The sequence below is a fragment of the Cervus canadensis genome, chromosome 33 (genome assembly GCF_019320065.1).
Source record: "Cervus canadensis isolate Bull #8, Minnesota chromosome 33, ASM1932006v1, whole genome shotgun sequence".
Classification (NCBI taxonomy): domain Eukaryota; kingdom Metazoa; phylum Chordata; class Mammalia; order Artiodactyla; family Cervidae; genus Cervus; species Cervus canadensis.
In genome coordinates, this window is record NC_057418.1 from 1,641,397 (window position 1) to 1,661,662 (window position 20,266).

Consider the following 20,266-nt stretch of genomic DNA (forward strand, 5'->3'; position numbering starts at 1 on the left):
TTACACAAGGAACACACCTTTCCACACAGTAAGCCCCCCTTACCCTCAGTCATCCACCCCCTGTGCCTCACTGGTGTCGCCAACGGGAGAGACGGACCCCAGGCTCCCTAGGCCCTGCCCCCTTGGTTCTAGACTGCGTGGTGAGGAGGGAGCAGGAGGCGGGACAAGTGGTGCCTCTGGACATCCTGGCTCTTTCAGGCGGAGGCTGGCCACTCCGGCAGGATCATCAACTCCTACTTCAGGAGGAGGAGGAACCCACTCACTCAGATGCAGTTCTGCCACGACACAAGTAGCATGAATTCTCAGGAATCCCTTGCTGCCAGAACTTGTCTCTAAATCTCTATGGTTCCTCAAGTGTGGAGACCCTGCAGGCTGCTGGAGGATGTGCCTGGAGATGGTGTACGTTGCCCGCTTATTCATCTGATTTCCCAGGCTGGACTATAAGCCTGGCGAGATCTCAGTCTCTATGAATCTGGCCCACCTATAGATTTCTGATTCTACAGCAGTGTCCATAATGAAGCAGTGTTCAATAAATACTTAATGAATGAGTTAATTCCTTAATTTTAGTTTCCAGAGGACATCTAAAGCTGGTTAGTAGCTTAAGCATACTAAGATACAGCAATACTCTCTCCTGTCTCTTGAATTCCAATACATGTGCAGAGAATCAGTCCATAAGGTGAAGTTAAACTGGGACTCTCATGCTGTTCAGTTCAGTTCAGTTCATTTGTTCACTCGTGTCCGACTCTTTGTGACCCCATGGACTGCAGCACGCCAGGCTTCCCTGTCCCATCATCAACTCCCGGAGCTTGCTCAAACTCATGTCCATCGAGCCAGTGATGCCATCCAGTCATCTCTTCCTCTGTCGTCCCCTTCTCCTCCTGCCGTCAATCTTTCCCAGCATCAGGGTCTTTTCCAATGAGTCAGTTCTTCGCATCAGATGGTCAAAGCACTGGAGTTTCAGCTTCAACATCAGTCCTTTCCATGAATATTCAGGACTGATCTCCTTTAGAATTGACTGGTTTGATCTCCTTGCAGTCCAAGGGTAACTCACTGCTGTTATCCATGCACAAAAACAAACAAAATCACAGAAGAGCATATAAAATAATGGATTGGCTGAAGGGTTTCTTCGGGTTTTTGTACGATGTTATGGAAAAATAGGATCGAACTTCTTGGCCAACCCACTACTTCCTGTTTTTTCCCTGAGATGCTATGGCTTGTTTGTTAGGAGCATATACTATGGAGCCAGCCTGCCTGGGATCACAATGTTGGATCTGCCGTTTACTGTGTGACTCTGTTAAATTATCTACTCTCTGTTTCCGCACCCGTAAAACAGGGGTAATGAAAGGGTCTATCTCATAGAACTGCTGTAAGTTAACACAAGATGAGTGCTCAGAAATGTGCCTGCAAGTAGCTTATTATTTTTTTCTGATGTTAAAAAAACATGTTTACCTTCTGTTTAGTATATATGACGATGGTGACTAAAGAGTCTGTTTGGAACCAGTCATAGCTGTAAAATATTCAAAAAAGAATGAATAGTTATATGCATTAACATAAATTAACCGTTAAAGATATAATTTTAAAATATATACAATCAAAAAAACATACAATATGACACAATAGATACATGATTTAAAACATGTATTTTAAAACCTACAGTAAGAAATATATTTTTTGCAGGAAACTTTTTCACTAAATAATCAGTAGTGTGAGATGAAATAACTCACAATTATTTCTCAATTTAAAATGCCTATACTTCCATGTTTATGCCCCAACCACTAATGCCAAAGAAGCTGAACTTAACAAATTCTATGAAGACCTACAAGACCTTCTAGAATTAACACCAAAAACAGATGTCCTTTTCATCATAGGGGATTGGAATGCAAAAGTAGGAAGTCAAGAGATACCTGGAGTGACAGGCAAGTTTGGCCTTGAAGTACAAAATGAAGCAGGGCAAAGGCTAACAGAGTTTTGTCAAGAGAACGCACTGGTCACAGCAAACACCCTCTTCCAACAACACGAGAGACGACTCCACACACGGACATCACCAGATGGTCAATGCCGAAATCAGATTGATTATATTCTTTGCAGCCAAAGATGGAGAAGCTCTTTATTATCAGCAGAAATAAGACCTGGAGCTGACTGTGGCTCAGATCATGAGCTCTTCACTGCAAAGTTCAGGCTTAAATTGAAGAAAATAGGGAAAAACACAAGGCCATTCAGATATGACCTAAATCAAAACTCTTATGATTTTACAGTGGAAGTGACAAAGAGATTCAAGGGATTAGATCTGGTACACAGGGTGCCTGAAAAACTATGGACAGAGGTTTGTAACATTGTACAGCAGGTGTTGATCAAAACCCCTCCAAAGAAAAAGAAATGCAAGAAGGCAAACTGGTTGTCTATGGAGGCTTTACAAAGAGCTGACGAAAGAAGAGAAGTCAAAGGCAAAGGAAAAAGGAAAGATATACCCAACTGAATGCAGAGTTCCAAAACTCTGCATAAGGAGAGGAAAAAAAAAGCCTTCTTAAGTGAACAATGCAAAGAAAAGAGGTAAACAATAGAACGGAAAAGAACAGAAATCTCTCCACGAAAACTGGAGATATCAAGGGAACATTTCATTCAACAATGGACACGATGAAATGACAGAAATGGCAAGGACCTAAGAGAAACAGAAGAGATTAAGAAGAGGTGGTAATAAAACACAGAAGAACTGTACAAAAAATATCACAGCAATCCAAATAACGATGATGGTGTGATCTCTCACCTAGAGACTCCACACATCCTGGAGTGTGAAGTCAAGAGGGCCTTAGGAAGCATTACACCAACAAAGCTAGTGGAGGTGATGGAATTCGAGCTGAGCTATTTCAAATCCTAAAAGATGATGCTGTTAAAGTCAGCTCAATTCATCAGCAAATTTGGAATACTCAGCAGTGACCACAGGACTGGAAGAGGTCAGTTTTCATTCCAATACCAAAGAAAGGCAATGCCAAAGAACGTTCAAACAACCATAAAAGTGCACTCATTTCACATGCTAGCAAGGTAACGCTCAAGATCCTTCAAGCTAGGCTTCAGCAGTATGTGAACCAAGAACTTCCTGATGTAGAAACTGAATTTACAACAGGCAGAAGAATCAGAGATCAAAACTGCCAACATCCATTAGAGAAAGCAAGGGAATTCCAGAAAAGCATCTACTTCTCGTCATTGACTATGTTAAAGCCTTTGACTGTGTGGATCACAACAAACTGTGGAAAATTCTTAAAGAGATGGGAATACTAGACTAACTTACCTGTCTCCTGAGAAATCTGTATACAGGTCAAGAAGTCAAGAAGCAACAGTTAGAACTGGACATGGCAAACAGACTGGTTCAAAAATTGGGAAAGGAGTATGTCAAGTCTGTATACTGTCACCCTGCTTATTTAACTTATATGCAGAATACCATGCAAAATGCCAAGTTGGATGAATCACAAACTGGAATCAAGATTGCTGGCAGTAATATCAATAACCTCAGACATGCAGATGATACTACTCTAATCATAGAAATCAAAGAGGAACTAAAGAGCCTCTTGATGAGGGTGAAAAAGGAGAGTGAAAAAAGCTGGCTTAAAATTCAACATTAACAAAATGAAGATTGTGGCATCTGGTCCCATCACTTCATGGCAAATAGAAGGGGAAAAAGTGGAAGATTTTATTTTCTTGGTCTCCAAAATCACTACATATGGTGACTGCAACCATGAAATTAAAACACATTTGCTCATTGGAAGGAAAGCTATGATAAACCTAGACAGCATATTACAAAGCAGAGACATCACTTTGCTGACAATGGTCTGTATAGTCAAAGCTGTGGTTTTTCCAACAGTCATGTACAGATCTGAGAGCTGGACAATAAAAATGGCTGAATGCCAAAGAATTGATGCTTTTGAACTGTGGTGCTAGAGAAGACTCTTGAGAATCCGTTGGACTGCAAGGAGATCAAACAAGTCAATTCTAAAGGAAATCAACTCTGAGTATTCAATAGAAGGACTGATGCTGAAGCTCCAATACTTTGGCCACCTGATAGGACGAGTCGACTTGTTGGAAAAGACCCTGATGCTGGGAAAGACTGAGGGCATGAGGAGAAAGGGGCGACAGAGGATAAGATGAATGGATGGCATCATTGACTCAATGACCATGAGCTTGAGCAAACTCTGGGAGATGGTGAAGGACAGGGAAGCCTGGCTTGCTGTACTCCATGGGGCTGCAAGAAGTCAGACACAACTTAGTAACTGAACAACAATACTTCATGTATACCAGCAAATACATGGACATACACTACAGGTATACCAACTTGGATAAAAACAAACCACCTCCTTGACAAGACACTTTTTATAAAGGTTACACATCTAAAATGCCTTGTATCAGAGCAATAACACAACATGTTATCTGAAGGAAAATGACAAAATCTACATGCTTATTACCTTGACCCTTCCCTGTCACAAATATATAACTGACGAAATTAACTCACCATGGGTGTTTAACAGTCAATAGCAAAAATTTAAGGAAAAGCTACATCATATTTTGTAAAACTTCTGATCCAATTGATTCAGTTTTTGTTCTTATTATCTGTACACAGGCCCTGAGTGTGAATCTTACAAGAGATACCCCGAGGCCCTTAACTTAAAATTGTATGTGAAATAACTTAACAGATATAACAAGTATAGCAGAATGCTACTGTTACAGACTCACCTTGTGGGGAAAGGTGGTAAGAGAAAAACGACAAATATCGCACATAACCCTAGGGCATGTGAAATATCATTAACAAAATTATACATGGATTGCTTAATTTACTAAGATAGTGCAATACATTTCTAAGAATTTTCATTAAGAAACTGATAAAACAAACTAGACATACAAAACAATGCTCTTGTTTAGTTGCTAAGTTGTGTCTGACTCTTTTGCAACCCCATGGACTGTAGCCTGCATGGCTCCTCCTCTGTCCATGGGATTTCCCAGGCAAGAATATTGGAGTGAGTTGCCATTTCCTTCTCTAGAGGATCTTCCTGACCCAGGGGTTGAACCTGCATCTCCTGCATTAGCAGAAGGATTCCTGACCACTGAGTCACTAGGGAAGCATACTGCAGTTGAATAAATTATGGATACTTGATCAATTTCCATCATATGATGGAATACAGACCAAAAAATGCCTTTGCAGAATATTTCATGACATACAAAATTGATCACAGAATATACTGTAATACTGATACTGTCAGAATAATATGGAAATAGGTACTACATGAATCAAAGTGGATAGAATAAACCAAATATTAAGAGTATATATCTAGGGTTGATGGGACCAACTTTTATCACTTTCTTTTGTATTTCCCCATGTTCCCAAGTTTGCTACCATGAATATATACGTGATAATCAGAAAAAAATAGTTTTAAATAGTTGTTTTTTTAAGTTGTGGTATTTAAAATGGGTTAAACTTCAGTTATGCTAAAAATTCGTATTTAAGGAACAGCTCATTTTTCAACAATGCCTGATAAATGAGGCAGTGCAGTTCTTGTGTCAAAAAAGCATGACTAATATAATAAGCAATAAATCAAACTTAGAGCCTTTTTTTTAATGTGCACATTTTGGTGTAGAACTGATTAAGCTTTACAGAAAGTAAAATTAAAAAGCATACCTTGGAGAACTAGGACCTTCTTTGGCAAGTGTATCTGTCACTTGGCTCTGAGGAAGCATGCCTTCACAAAGAAAAATAAACAAAATAACTACAGTTCATCTATGTAGCATTTTTCTTTCTTTCACCCCATCTCTCCAGTAAACTTCTTATTGAAATATTATAAAAGGAGACAAGTCATAAATATACTACTCAATGAATTTTCATCTGTAAAATATACCCTTGTAACCATCATCCTCCCTGTGCCCTCCCATTCACTACCCCTGCCCCAAGATAATCACTATTCTGACTTCTAACATCATAATTAGTTTTTGCCTGCATTTGGCCTTTATAAAAAAGTGGAATCATAAAACATGCTCTCTTTTGGTCTGGGTTTTTGGGACAGTTCCATAGATGTTACAGTTAATGTCAAATTAGCATGATTAACAGTAAGCAATGAGTCAGGTCTGGAGTTTTCTGAGATGTTATCCATGCTGCTGAATGCATTAGTAGTTTGTTCTGTTTTACTACTGAGTATTATTACACTCTCTGAATATACCATATACCACCATATACTAGAATCTATTCATTCTACTGTTGATGGATATTTGGGCAGTTTTTGGATATTATGTATAGTGCCGTTATTAATATTCTTGGTACACGTACACACTCATTCTTAAAGAACATCCATCTACATATCTGGTAGGTATACAGGACATGAGTATGTTTAGCTTTAGTAAATACTGCTAAACAGTTTTCCAAAAAGGTCACACTAACTTACAATTTTTACCATAAGGGTTTGGATGCCTGGCTGCTTCACTGCCTTGCTGACATGTGGTTCTGTCTTTTTCATTTTAGACTTTCTTGTGGGTGTGTCTCATCACATTTTAAATGGTCACCAAGGCTCTGGTTTTTGACTTGTTTTTGAAAACTCTGAGAACAGGGAAGAGCTTCAGAGATTCTGTAAACATTAACTATTTTTCTTCCATAATAGGAGTGTACTCTTTGTGCAGGAAAAAAAAAAAATTAGGCTTTGGCAAGTCTTAGAATTCTCAATTAGAAGTCATGGTAATTATATAAAGTCAGTGTTGGGAGGCACCTAGGAGACATGGTAGTCTAGAGGTTTTCAAGATTCTTCTTATCCAGAGAATCTTCTGCTAAAACACGAGCGAATTGATGGACTTATGTCAATTTGAAGAAATTAGGTCTCTGGAGGAATGCTGGCTTCAGTGTTTTAAATGAAGTTTAAATGATGACACGGAAGGCAGGCAGATGCCGTCTGTGAACATGCAGACTTAACTACAGACACTCATATAAGCCAAATACCTGAGGCATACACAGTCATATAAAAGAGGTAACTATGCTGGCCAGACCACTGGACAATGTAACAGAACATTTTTAAGGCCACTGTTAACTGAGATGTTAAATGCTATGCATCCAAAGGAAAGCAATGTGGTGGGAAAGAAAATACCCAGACAATCAGTAATTAGCCTTTAAGGAAAGGCTGTTTGCCTAGCATTATGGAAGAGCAAAGCATGAGCCGAAATCCAGGAAGAGTCCCTCCTTCACTGCGGTGACCCCGTCAGACAAACAGCTTCAGGCGGCACATCACACGCTGCGTACATCAGTCTATAAGAAGACTGTTTCCTCTACTTGAAAGAGAAGAGGTCATTCATCTGGCAATCCAGCTTGTTGCTGAATTTCTGTAACTTTCTTGTCCAAAACAGAAAGGAAAAAAAATGCCTTTTAAAACATATATTAGTATTACAGTTCAGTCAGAGTAGCCCCAGGCAGTTTTGAAAGCCTCACACCAAAATTTCTGAGGGGTTAGGGGTAGTGTCAGTCATGATTCCAAATCACAGTGAATGGCTGAGGAGAGCTGCCAAGCCCAGAGAAGAGGGGATTAATGGGCGACTCTATCTGCAGAGACACTGGAGGAGAGCCCTGTGCCCGAGGGAGAGGTGTCCTCAGCCTGGCGTCGGAGGGGCAGCTCCCAGTCAGCGCAAGTGTAGTGAAGTCCCCTACACAAGACCCTTCAAGCCTGGAGCTCTCAAAGCTGCGCACGCGCGCGCACGGCCCAGGCACGTCACTCAGCCGGTGTGTGTGGGGCACGCTGCCGCCCGCGAGCGTCCTCCACAAGCGCTGCGCCTCTGTGTCCGGTGCTGTGCACTTCTGTATAGACGGCACGTCTGCTGAGCCGCTCCAGTCGTGTCCGACTCTGCGAGCCCCTGGACTATAGCTTTCCAGCCTCCTCTGTCCGTGAGGTGCTCCAGGCCAGAATACTGGAGTGGGTCGCCACGCCCTCCTCCAGGCGATCTCCACCAAGGGATTGAACCTGTGTCTCTTCCGCCTTCTGCGTTGGCAGCTGGGTTCTTTACCGCTAGTACCAGCTGGGAAGCTGGGCACGGAGTATCTTTAATTCAAGCCCAGGATACTGGGAAGCAAGCGCAAAAGCAGCAGTGATGCAACTGGTACCGCTGTACTTTTCAAGGTACTATAAGCCTAAAAATGTTTTCTTTATTTTTTGTCTTCTTTACGTATTATTTGTGTGGAAAGTATTATAAATCTGTTACACTACACTACTATATAGCCTATTGTACTAGGTGGGTACCTAGGCTAACTTTGTTGGACTTATGAACAAACTGGACTTATGAAGGCACTCTCGGAACAGAACTTGTTCGTATACAGGGGACTTACTGTATTCCAGCTGAGGACAGATGAACACAAGCTCAGAGATGCCATAGAAAGGACTATAGACGGAGTCATGGCTTCAGTAAGGGATCTACAGAGTCCTGTCAAATCCTCTAAGCTTAGGCAAGTAAGCACATCTTTTGCATAAAAATATCTAAATACCCTAAATAATTATGTAAGGCAACTTTGTATACAATCATGTGAATATGATTCAGTTTTTTACTATAAATGTATACGACTTACCATTTAAGACTTTCTTTTCCTCATGATAGTCTGTACAGCAGTTTAGGAAAATAAAAAAGTTAGGTAAGAAAAGTGTAACATCAGAGAATATCAGTTTATATTATTGACATAAGGATAACAGCCCTCTTCTAGAAGGGCTTTCTTTAAGAAAAGCCCTGAGGAGAGAAATAAGGCTGATAAACAGATGGCCTATCTTTTAAGTAAGTCATTTCATGTCTGAGGACTGCCAAGTCATTTCTGCAGATGTTTGTCTCAGAATTCACTGGGCTTTCCCCTCCTTTTCTGGATTTTTTCCCCCCTAATATCTTGGTGAATTTCTTTAGAAAGCACACAAAGAGCAGAGTTTTCTCCAGATTGTCATTATCTAAATTACTCAAAACTATCCAAAATTTATTAATTTCACTTTATATCAGAAACATACATATTAACCCAAAGAAAGACACCTTACTACCTTTCTCTCTTAACCAGGTGAGCACTTAAAATGATTATTCAAATTTAAGTGCTGAAATATGTTAAGATTTTCACTTGTATATCAGTACGATCAACCATCAGGGTTATAAGCCAGAAAAAGTTTAATGGGTGTTATCTTTCAGGATGGCAACCAGCCCACAAATCTATATCACACCTTGATCACCACAAGTTTTATAACCATATGTCAAAATAAAACCCTCAGCAAGTTGCCAGAGTTCTATTAAAAATAAAGAATGCCAAGCTAACAAAAATATTCAAGAAGTAAACTGAATTGATACACATTACTTGTTAACACGACATCACCTTGTTTTGTAGAAAAAGAAACCAAAATATGTACATCAAAGTTTTCAAAATTTTTTATATTCTAATTTTCAATCAACTAGAGATCTCACAAAATTACTACCCCTTGTCACTCACATGTCATAAAATAACTATGATTAAGGAGGTCAGATAACCATTCTTTTAATTTATTTTTCCCATTTTACTGAAATAAGTTCAGAGCTGAAAGGGATCTTAATAACACACACCAAATTATCATCCATTCTCCTCACTGAAGGTTGAAAATAGAGGTCAGGACTTGAATGAAACCCATGGCTCTTTAGCAGTAAAGCTGAGGTTAAACTTTATATCCCCTGAACTTAACACCATTTTTCTTAACATGCCATTGAGAGAGTTAATACTTTCTCAAAAGACACAAGACCTAAAGACCTTTTAAATTATGTCTCAAAATGAGTTTTGTTTCTCAACTTCTAGATAAAAATCTAGTCATTAGTTTACAAGGGATCACTGACGGTCTGGCTTGGCAACTGACCTCCATCCAATTTCATCTGTCTTTGCTACTGTACTTGTGATCATTGGTTTTATCTTAGAACAAATACAAACTCACCATAACAAAGTAAATTAAGTCTATTTTCAGTGCACAACATATTTGGCAGTTCAATGAATCTCATCGATCATGTAAAATAATTTGCTTTTATCTAAGAGGCTCACAGATTTTAAACACTTCTCCCAAGTAATTTGTTTCTAGGGGAAAAAAAAATCATCTATGTTTACTTCCCATCTGATGTGAATAGATTTGAACCTGTCAGATCCTGCTAAATTAACTGCTTTTTTCTAAGCTTTTTTTTTTCTTTAATATAAAAGGTACCAGCAAGAAGAGAACACCTACTTAAATGATCTAAAAAACCTTTAAAACTCTACAAGTCTTATCTTTGCAATTCTTTTGGAAAACTGAGTCACAGAAATAAGAGACTATTCTTTACTATGAAGCATATTCACAACTGAGTCATTTTAGGCACGAGATACTTTCCTCTTTAACAAAAAACTTAACATTCTGTTTTGTTGACTAATTCTACTATTTGGTTGGCTCCATGGCCAAGAAAATTTGCATCTTCTTATAACAGTGGTCACGTATGGATGTGAGAGTTGGACTGTGAAGAAAGCTGAGTGCCGAAGAATTGATGCTTTTGAACTGTGGTGTTGGAGAAGACTCTTGAGAGTCCCTTGGACTGCACGGAGATCCAACAAGTCCATCCTAAAGGAGATCAGTCCTGGGTGTTCATTGGAAGGACTGATGCTGAAGCTGAAACTCCAGTACTTTGGCCACCTCATGCGAAGAGTTGACTCACTGGAAAAGACCCTGATCCTGGGAGAGATTGGGGGCAGGAGAAGAAGGGGACGACAGAGGATGAGATGGTTGGATGGCATCACCGACTCGATGGACTTGAGTTTGAGTAAACTCCGGGAGTTGGTGATGGACAGGGAGGCCTGGCGTGCTGCGATTCATGGGGTTGCAAAGAGTCGGACATGACTGAGCGACTGAACTGAACTGAACTGATAACATTGGTCAGAGTGCATTACTCTGATAAGAGCCTCTGCTTTCTGGAAAATGAAAGTCACTCAGTCATGTCCAACTCTTTGAGAACCCGTGGACTGTAGCCCGCTAGGCTCCTCTGACCATGGAATTCTCCAGGCAAGAACACTGGAGTGGGTTGCCATTTCCTCCTTCAAGGGCTCTTCCCAATCCAAAGAGCGAACCGACATCTCTCGCGGCTCTGGGATTCGCAGGCAGATTCTTTACCACTGAGTCACCTGGGAAGCCTCTAGTGTCTCTAGACACTGTCAAATGTCTGGCAGGGAGAAAAATCAAAACCCAAGAACCACTGGTGTATACCAAAGGAAAAGAAATTATTCAAAAGAGGATAACTTTAGTGAGGTGATCTCTACCTTACAAAAAGAAGGACCCAGGATTTCTTTCAAGGGTGAACTTTTCCAATTAAGTAACTATTATTAGTTAAGGAAGGTATATATACCTACAAGCTTCAGTATCTGAACTTTTAAACTGAGGTTGTTAGAACAGAATCCCTCTTCCACCTCAAATGTATTCTCCTGATTTATGGCTCTAAGCGCTTTATAGTCAGTAGCTGCTTGAGAAAACAGGCATGAAAACTCACAACATAAAGCATTAATATTAGAAATCATGGTAAACCTATGAGAAATTAAGCAGAAACACCCAGGTGGTAAAGAATCTGCCTGCCAAAACAGGAGATACAAGAGATCTGGGTTCGATCCCTGGGTTGGGAAGATTCCCTGGGGAAGGAAATGGCAACCCACTCCAGTATTCTTGCTTGAACAATTTCAAGGACAGAGGAGCCTGGCGGGATACAGTTTATGGGTCACAAAGAGTCAGACAGGACTGAGCAAGCACAAGTGTGTGCATGCACACACACATATGCACATTTCTGACATGAGCTATGCCATTAGAAAATATTTTACAGAATGACCATCATTACAAATAAATGCTGGAAAGGATGTGGAGAAAAGGGAACCTCCTACACTGTTGGTGGGAATATAAACAGTTGGTGTTTACATTCACTGTTGGTGACTGTTTGGTACAGTCACTAGTATGGAAAACAGTATAGGGGTTCCTCAAAAATCTAAAAACAGTATTACCATATGATGGTGCTATGGTACCATAGCATAGGTACCATATGATGGAGAAGACTCTTGAGAGTCCCTTGGACAGCAAGGAGATCAAACCAGTCAATTTAAAGGAAATCAACCCTGAATATTCATTGAAAGGACTGATGCTGAAGCCGAAGCTCCAACACTTTGGCCACCTGATGCGAAAAGCTGACTCATTAAAAAAGACCCTGATGCTGTGGCAAAGACTGAAGGCAGGAGGAGAAGGTGGTGACACAGAATGAGATGGTTGGATGGTATCATTGACTCAATGGACGTAAGCCTGAGCAAACTCCAGGAGAGAGTGAAGGACAAGCCTAGCATGCTGCAGTTCATGTTGGGGTCGCAAAGAGTGGGACATGGCTGAGTGAATGAACAATAACCAGCAACCCCATTCCTGGGCGTATATCCAGAAAAAACTCTAATTAAAAAGATACAGGCACACCTAACAACAAGAGTCACATTAGCCAAGACATAGAAACAATCTAAATGCCCATCAACAGATGAATGGACAAAAAAGATGTGGTACCTATATACAATGGAACACTATTCAGCCAGGAAAAAGAAAAAAACAATGCCATCTGTAGCAACATGGGAGCACTTATCATACTAAGTGAGGTAAGCCAGAAAGAGAAAGACAAATAAGTGAGGTAAGCCAGAAAGAGAAAGACAAATACTACATGATATCACTTATATGTGGAGTCTAAAATTTGACACAAATGAACCTGTCTACAAAACAGAAACAAACTCACAGACATAAAAAACAGACTTATGTTTGCCAAGAGGAAGGGGAGGTAGGGAAGGGATGGAGTGGAAGGAAATTTGAGGTTAGCAGATGTAAGCTATTACATATAGAATGGATAAACAAGGTCCCACTGTATGGCACAGAGAACCATATTCAATATCCTATGATAAATCATAACAGAAAAGAATTTCAAAAACAGATTGTGTGTGTGTGCATGTGTGTGTGTGTGTGTGTGTGTGTATATACGCGATTCACTTTTCTGTGCAGCAGAAATGAACACACTGTAAATCAACTATATTGCAATTAAAGAATATATATTCTTTAACTGAATGTACATTTACATATATATACATATATATATAAAGAAAATGTGACTATTTAAAAAAATGATTTCAGCTGGAGTTTTGTCATTTTTTTTCAGTAAATAGTTACTGAAAATCAGAAATGAAGGGAACTCCCTGGTTGTCCAGTGGGCAGGACTCGGTGCTCTCACCACCTGGGCTGGGAAGTAAGATCCCATAAACCAGGCAGTGAGGCCCCTCCCACAAAATTAAAATTTTAAAAGTACATTTAGGTCTGGAATAGTGCTGTCCAGAAGAAGTATAATACAAGTCACAAGTATAATTTAAAAATTTCTAAAAACCACATTCAGTTCAGTTCAGTTCAGTTGCTCAGTTGCATCCGCTTCTTTACGACCCTATGGACTGCAGCACGCCAGGCATCCGTGTCCATCACCAACTCCCGGAGTTTACTCAAACTCATGTTCATTGAGTCGGTGATGCCATCCAACCATCTCATCCTCTGTTGTCCCCTTGTCCTCCCTCCTTCAATCTTTCCCAGCATTAGGGTCTTTTCCAGTGAGTCAGTTTTTCTCATCAGGTGGCCAAAGTACTGGAGTTTCAGCTTCAACATCAGTCCTTCCAATGAACACCCAGGACTGATCTCCTTTAGGATGGACTGGTTGGATCTCCTTGCAGTCCAAGGGACTCTCAAGAGTCTTTATCAACACCACAGTTCAAAAGCATCAATTCTTCAGCGCTCAGCTTTCTTTATAGTCCAACTCTCACATCCATATCACATAACCACATTAACAAAGTACAAAAAGAACAGGTCAAATTAACTTTAATAATATATTTTTACTTAATACAACATATTCAGAATATTATCATTTACATATGACAATGTAATCAATGTAAAGTTATGAGATATTTTACAATTTTTCGTCCTAATTCTTAAAATGTAGCACTTAGGCTTCCAGCACATATGGAGAGAATTCCCACGCTCACTAGGCAGCCACATGCGGCTAGTGGCTATAACAGACAGCAAAGGATTAAAAAAAGACAAAAAGCAAGAATATTTCTCATCTTTGCCAGAGAATGAAGTATTCCACATAAATAAATCAGCAGTAACTGAAGCTCACCTTTTCAATCAAAGTTTCTCCTTTTATTCATTATTGATATCTTTCTAAAGCATGAAACAAACTACAGTCCTTTTTAAACAAAGGATTATAAAAAGCAGACTGATTTTTGGCTTGATAAGGCTCACTAGTATTACCTGTTTTATATTCTGACAGTTAGCTCTTCTGTGTTCTTTTCAGACATCTCTCCCCCATCAGAAGCCAGGTGATAAATGGAAAACTGTCCTCTGAAATCTGCTCAGCTGTGAGGATGCCCATGAAATGCTACTTCTGGACCCTCCCTGCACTGGGGTCTGGCAGTCACCCCACCTAAAATATGGTGTTGGGGATCTTGTATGGAAAGAAGTCCATGTACAAAATTTCTCTTCAGTATATCCACTGTCCCTCCCAACCCCTTGTAAATCCTCATGTTAGCAAGTCTCCCCATCTACTACCTACTGTCTCTGTTTTTATCCTCTATTCCCATTTCATCTCTCTGTTTCCATTTCATCTAGAAGTTCTAATTGTAGATTAGAGCATGTGAATACATGCTTGAGTTTGCCACAGAGAGTCACCGTTTACTGCCTGCCCTCTCTTGAACTAGTGTAACTACTAACAGAAGCCCCATCCTTTCTCAAATCCATCCCAGTTTGGACAATGACACTGCTACCTCATCTAATAGTTCTATCCCTAAGTCTCAGGCCAGTAGCCTGCAATGATCAACCCTGCCCATAGATAAAAGGCATATGAAATACTCTTAAAAAATATTTCACTTTAATTAATAAATAATTCTTTAAAATAAAGAATATTCTTTATCTCTGACACATTAAACCCTTCTCTTCAGTTACTCTGTCCCTTTTACATGATCTACTCCTCTTGTTAGCCTGCAATTCAAACTATAACTTGTTAGATCTAAAAGTCTCTACTGTTTAAAAAAACAAACAAACACACACACAAACAAACCTGATCCATTTACTTGCAATCAACACGTTCCTGCAGAATTCTTGTCTTTGCTCCCTAACACCTTGCAAGCTGCCTTATATCACTACCTGTTACCGGCCACACCCCAGCAAAACATTTATAATCCCCAAAGGTTTTATAGTGAAACAGAGATTCACAACCATGCTCTCACATGCCCTGTCAATAATGATGATAATACTTGATTTTTCCCAGAAACAGAGCCACGGTAAGACACATCAGTACATGCTGATAATTACAAGGACACAAAAAGGGAACAGAAAGCATAAGCAGCCTTAGCATCACAGGAACAGAGGGGCAAACACAGCCACTAATAGCAACACCCACTTCTACTGTCCCTACCAAGTGTTGCTTCTAAGACATCGAGTGGTTAGCAAACATTATTTAATCTTCACAATGACTCTGGGATGTTTCATTCTTAAACCCCATTATACTGCTGAAGAAAAACAAAACAAAACAAAACTCAGGTCTGCTAACTGATGCTGAAGATCACAAAAGCATACAAGTGTAATCTGAGGCAGAGATGAGGTCTGAAGCCATGTCTGTCTGTATGAAACCTGTGCTCTTTCTACAGATCATGCAGCCTCAGGAATCAAACTCAGAGCTACAGACAGTGTGGAAAAGGGAACTTTTAATTTATGAATGCAAAGCATTTCAGAGTCCACGTCTCATTCCAGGTAAGAAATACATTTGCACTTTGCTGAACCAGATGGTGAGAAGGAGAAGGAATACTCATGACGGTTTAGTTCTTTACCATTAAGATTCAGTCAAATCCTCAGTTTCCTCAACCCTGCTGATTTTGGTTTCATATATTTGCTTTCATTAGTCTTTAAAAAAAAATAATTTATTTTAATTGGAAGCTAATTATTTTACAATATTGTAGTGGTTTTTGCCATACATTGACATTAATCAGCCATGGGTGTCTGTCTTCCCCATCTTGAACTCCCCACCTACCTCCCTCCCCATCCAACTAACTTTATTTCAACCTTGTTACTAAATAAACTTAGGTTGTCATATTTTCTCTCAGAACTTTCAAGGTAATGTTCTATTGGCTTCTGTCTTCTACTGATATTCTAGTAAATTAGCTGTAACAGCTAGTAAATTACACAAGTAAATTAGCTGTCAATTTACTGGTTTCTCAGTGACTCACTCTCTCTGGATGTTTTTCATATCTTCTCATTGTCCTGGTGTTCTTCAATTTGACTACAAAGAGACTATGTGCATATTTCTTTTTATTTATCTTGATCAGGATTTGGTGAATTTGCTATCTCTGAGATTTGTGATTTATCAATTCTGGAAAGTTCTCAGCCATTCAGATGCCTCTTCCTCATTCTCACTACTATTTCCTTCTGGAAATCTGATTATAAGTGTTAGATCTCATTACTGTATTCCCTGTGGCTCTTGAATGTTTTTCTATATTTTGTTTCTCTGTACCACATCCTGTCCAATTTCTGCTGCTCAATCTTATAGTTCACTGGTCTCTTCTATGTCTCATCTCTCACTATCCATGTTATGCACTTTTTTATTTCACCAGCTTGATTTTTCATTTCCAGAGGTTCTATTGTTTTCAATTCTACACAATTACTAGTCTCCTTCTTTACTATGTTATTAATTTATTCTTATTTTCCTAACACATCAAACAAAATTATTTATTCTGTATACAAATAATAAAGTCCAACGGGTGAAATTCTGCCTTTATTTCTGCTGACTTGTTTCTTCAAATGTTGTTTAATTTTTCACTGTACGCTAATAACTGCTGCTCTATACCTGTGGGGATTCTGAGGGTTTTAGATTGAAAATTTTTCCACCACTAAAAAGGTATACATAAATCTGCCAAGCAGCCTGGGAAACCAGTAATGGGAGACCCATTTTACTTCCTGGTTTGAGGTTTCTAAGACTACATAGGTGGTATATATTTGAATTCCCAACTCATATATGGGCAAGACTGTGGCTACAAATTCTCAAAGGAAACTTCTCTTTCCTCTCCCCCGTCACCTCATAAACAAGGTCAAGGCAGGCTATCCTGACATCTCCCTTTGTTGTTGGACAGATTTTTCTGTTAAGCCTTCTCATTTCACTGATTATACAGACTTCAGGAGCCAAGCCACAGGAAGGGATCTCAGTTCTAATTCCTTCCTTTACAGACCCAAGATCTGATCTTTCTTTTCCTATGTGACCATTAAAATTCCTGTGGGCTCTAAGTTCCAAGTATATGATAAGTGTTTTCTGAAAGTGAAGGTATGAGAGCTAGCTTATCACTTTGGATTGCTCCTTCTAACTACTTTTTTTCCCCTTAACCTGCCAACTTCCCTATGGAATCTGCTCATTTTAAACAGCGTCTGCTGTATTTGGTGAAACATTTTGAAGGTTCTCTGTCTTTCATTTCCAGGCAGGAAGGAAGGAAATCCTAAGGGTTCTTTCATTTGTTTCATGCCTATGACACAGAAGCCTAAGGAGTTGGGACACTTTCTGACCACCCTGAATGGTATTACGGAGAAGCATGTGACCTTTAGTACCAGACTGTGTAAACAAGACATGTAAAATTTAGGGTGACGTAAAGTTAATCACTTAGAAATCTTAGTTAAGAACATGTTCCCTGCTGGCAATGACCTGGTGAGCTCTACAGCAACTAAGAAAAGAAAGGGATTTGTTCACAAAAGTAAGTTGGTTTGGGAGAACTGTCAGACACTAAAGTTCAAACTAATTTGCTTTTGGTGTACCAGCAGACCTCGTTTGTTGTGCATTGCTTTATCCACTTTGCAGATACAGCATTCCTAAAAAATTGAAGGCCTGTGGCAACCCTGCATAGAACAGGTCTACTGGGGCCATTTTTCCAACAGCATTTGCTCACTTCAGGTTTCTGGGTCACATTTTTCGTAATTCTGGCAATATTTCAGAATTTTTTTCATCATTATTATATTTGTTATGGTGATCTGTGATCAGTGATGTGATGTTACCACTGTAATTATTTGGGGGCACCATGAACTGCACACCCACGTAAGACTGCAAATTTAATCTATAAATGTGTTTATGATTTGACTGTTCCATGGACTGGCCATTTCCCTCTCTTCCTCTCCTTGGGCGTCTCTATTCCCTGAGACACAACAATTTGATATTAGGCCCATGAACATAACCCTACAATGACCCTGAAGTGTTCAAGTGAAAGGATGAGTTCCACGACTCTCACTTTAAATCAAAAGCTAGAAATGATTAGGCTTAGTGAGGAAGGCATGACGAAAGACAAGACAGGCTGAAAGCTAAGTTTTCTATATCAAACAGTATGGAGATGTACAAAATTCATGCTGTTTTCAGGTCTGCTAACACAACATCTAGGATTCTCTTGCAGCTCAGTGGTAAAGAAAGTGCCTGCCAAGCAAAAGACGCAGGTTTGATCCCTGGGACAGGAAGATCCCCTGAGGAAGAAATGGCAACCCCCTCCAGGGTTCTTGCCTGGAGATTCCATGGGCAGAGCCTGGTGGGCTACAGTCCCTGGGGTCACAGAGTCAGACACGAGTGAGTGACTGAACAACAACAGCACAACATCCACTCTGTGGCCTGTGGATCAAAGAGTCACTTTGACTTGCTGGTGCCATAGATAGTGAGTCTCTTGATGGGTCTTGGCAAAGTCAACTGAAAACCTTCTGGGAAGGAGTAACTATTCTAGATGCCACCAAGAACATTCACGATTCATGGGAAGAGGTCAAAATACAAACTTAAAGAGGAGTTTGGAAGAAGTTGATGTTCTGCCCGTAGTCCGAGTCCCCAGTCGGGAAAGAAGACTCCTTGAAACAATGCAACTCGCAATAGGGGACTTTATTACTGACTCGAGCCAGGGCCTCCTGCCCTCACCAGGTGTGTGAGGACGAAGGCCCCGAGCCCCAGTTCTCTCGGGTATTTATTAGGTCAAAATAAGCAGCAGGTAGTTGGCGCAATCGGATTGGTTACACAGTGGGTAGTTGGCGCAAGCTGATTGGTTACACAGTTGCAAGGTAATTTTTGTTGGCCCAACGTGGGGCTTTCAGCTTTCCCCTGATAGGTTCCCTTTTTTCTGGCTAGGCATATGTTGATTGGCTGGCTCGAGGAGGCCTGATAATTATGTTACCCCGGGAAACCAGGCCTACTCCTAATCTAGGCTGCCTGCCATGGCATTAGCCGTGACAGCCTCACAGTTCCCCCCTGTCTTTGTACTTTTGTAGAGAAATCTCTCTCTTCACCCTGTGAAACTGACTGATATTGTTGTCTCAATACCATAATTTGGATGGTATTTAGGCGCTCCCTAATAAATGAGACCAGACGGTTTAAAATGCATGGACCAAAGGTCAGTATGAGTGGACCCAGGAGGGTGGAAATCAAAGTGGTCAACCAGGGGGAGCGCTGAAACCAAGATTTAAACCAGCCTGTTGGGCTTTTTATTCTCTCTTTTGCTGGGCTAGTCCCTCTCTTACTTTCTGGAGAGATTTTTGTACCACCCCTGAATGGTCGATATAGAAACAGCATTTTTCTCCCAGTGATGCACATAATCCTCCTTGTTGCAGAAACAACAAATCTAAACCTCTCCTATTCTGTAACACTACTTCAGCCAAGGAGCTCAAGGATTCTTGGAGGTGCAAAATGGACTGTTCCCGTGGTTTCGCAACCCCAAGCGGCCCAATAAAAAGAGTCAACTCCCCCACATTTTTCAATTTGGTTTTGATCCCTTCTTCCCCCTGGGCAGACATAGACAGGCACCTGTCCGTAGTACTGTGGGCCTTTTCATCTAGGTTCTAATGCTTTAGATTGGTGTCGTTTTACTCAAACCCAATCACCTGGGCCAATATTATGTGAGGAGATGGTCTCCTTGCTTGGACCCTCGTGTATCTCTCGAATTAATTTTTAAACATGGCTATGTACCTTACTTAATGCCATCAGTGTTTGCTGGAATTGTCCCAAGGTAGGGGGTGGTAGGCATTTTCCCTCGAATATAGGACACACAGGAGGGGGTCTTCTATACAGAATCTCAAAAGGGGTAAGATTCAGCTTATAAGGGGTGTTACGCACTCGAAAGAGTGCAAAGGGAAGGAGGGTCACCCAGTCCCCGCCAATCTCTATTGCCAACTTTGTCAAAGTTTCTTTTAGGGTCCGATTCATTTTTTCAACCTGTCCT

The 20,266-nt window shown here is 40.3% G+C and overlaps 1 protein-coding gene across 1 annotated transcript in view; it reads right to left on the reverse strand.

Annotated features, from left to right (window-relative positions):
- LOC122433944 (cytochrome b5 reductase 4) overlaps window positions 1-20,266 on the reverse strand; it is a 118,613-nt gene that overhangs the window by 54,054 nt on the left and 44,293 nt on the right. The window contains exons 5-7 of the mRNA XM_043457043.1: window positions 8,573-8,602; window positions 5,663-5,723; window positions 1,450-1,507 (exon numbers count right to left, since the gene is read on the reverse strand). Of these exons, the coding sequence (XP_043312978.1) occupies window positions 1,450-1,507; window positions 5,663-5,723; window positions 8,573-8,602 (149 nt within the window). The remainder of the gene's footprint in view (window positions 1-1,449; window positions 1,508-5,662; window positions 5,724-8,572; window positions 8,603-20,266) is intronic.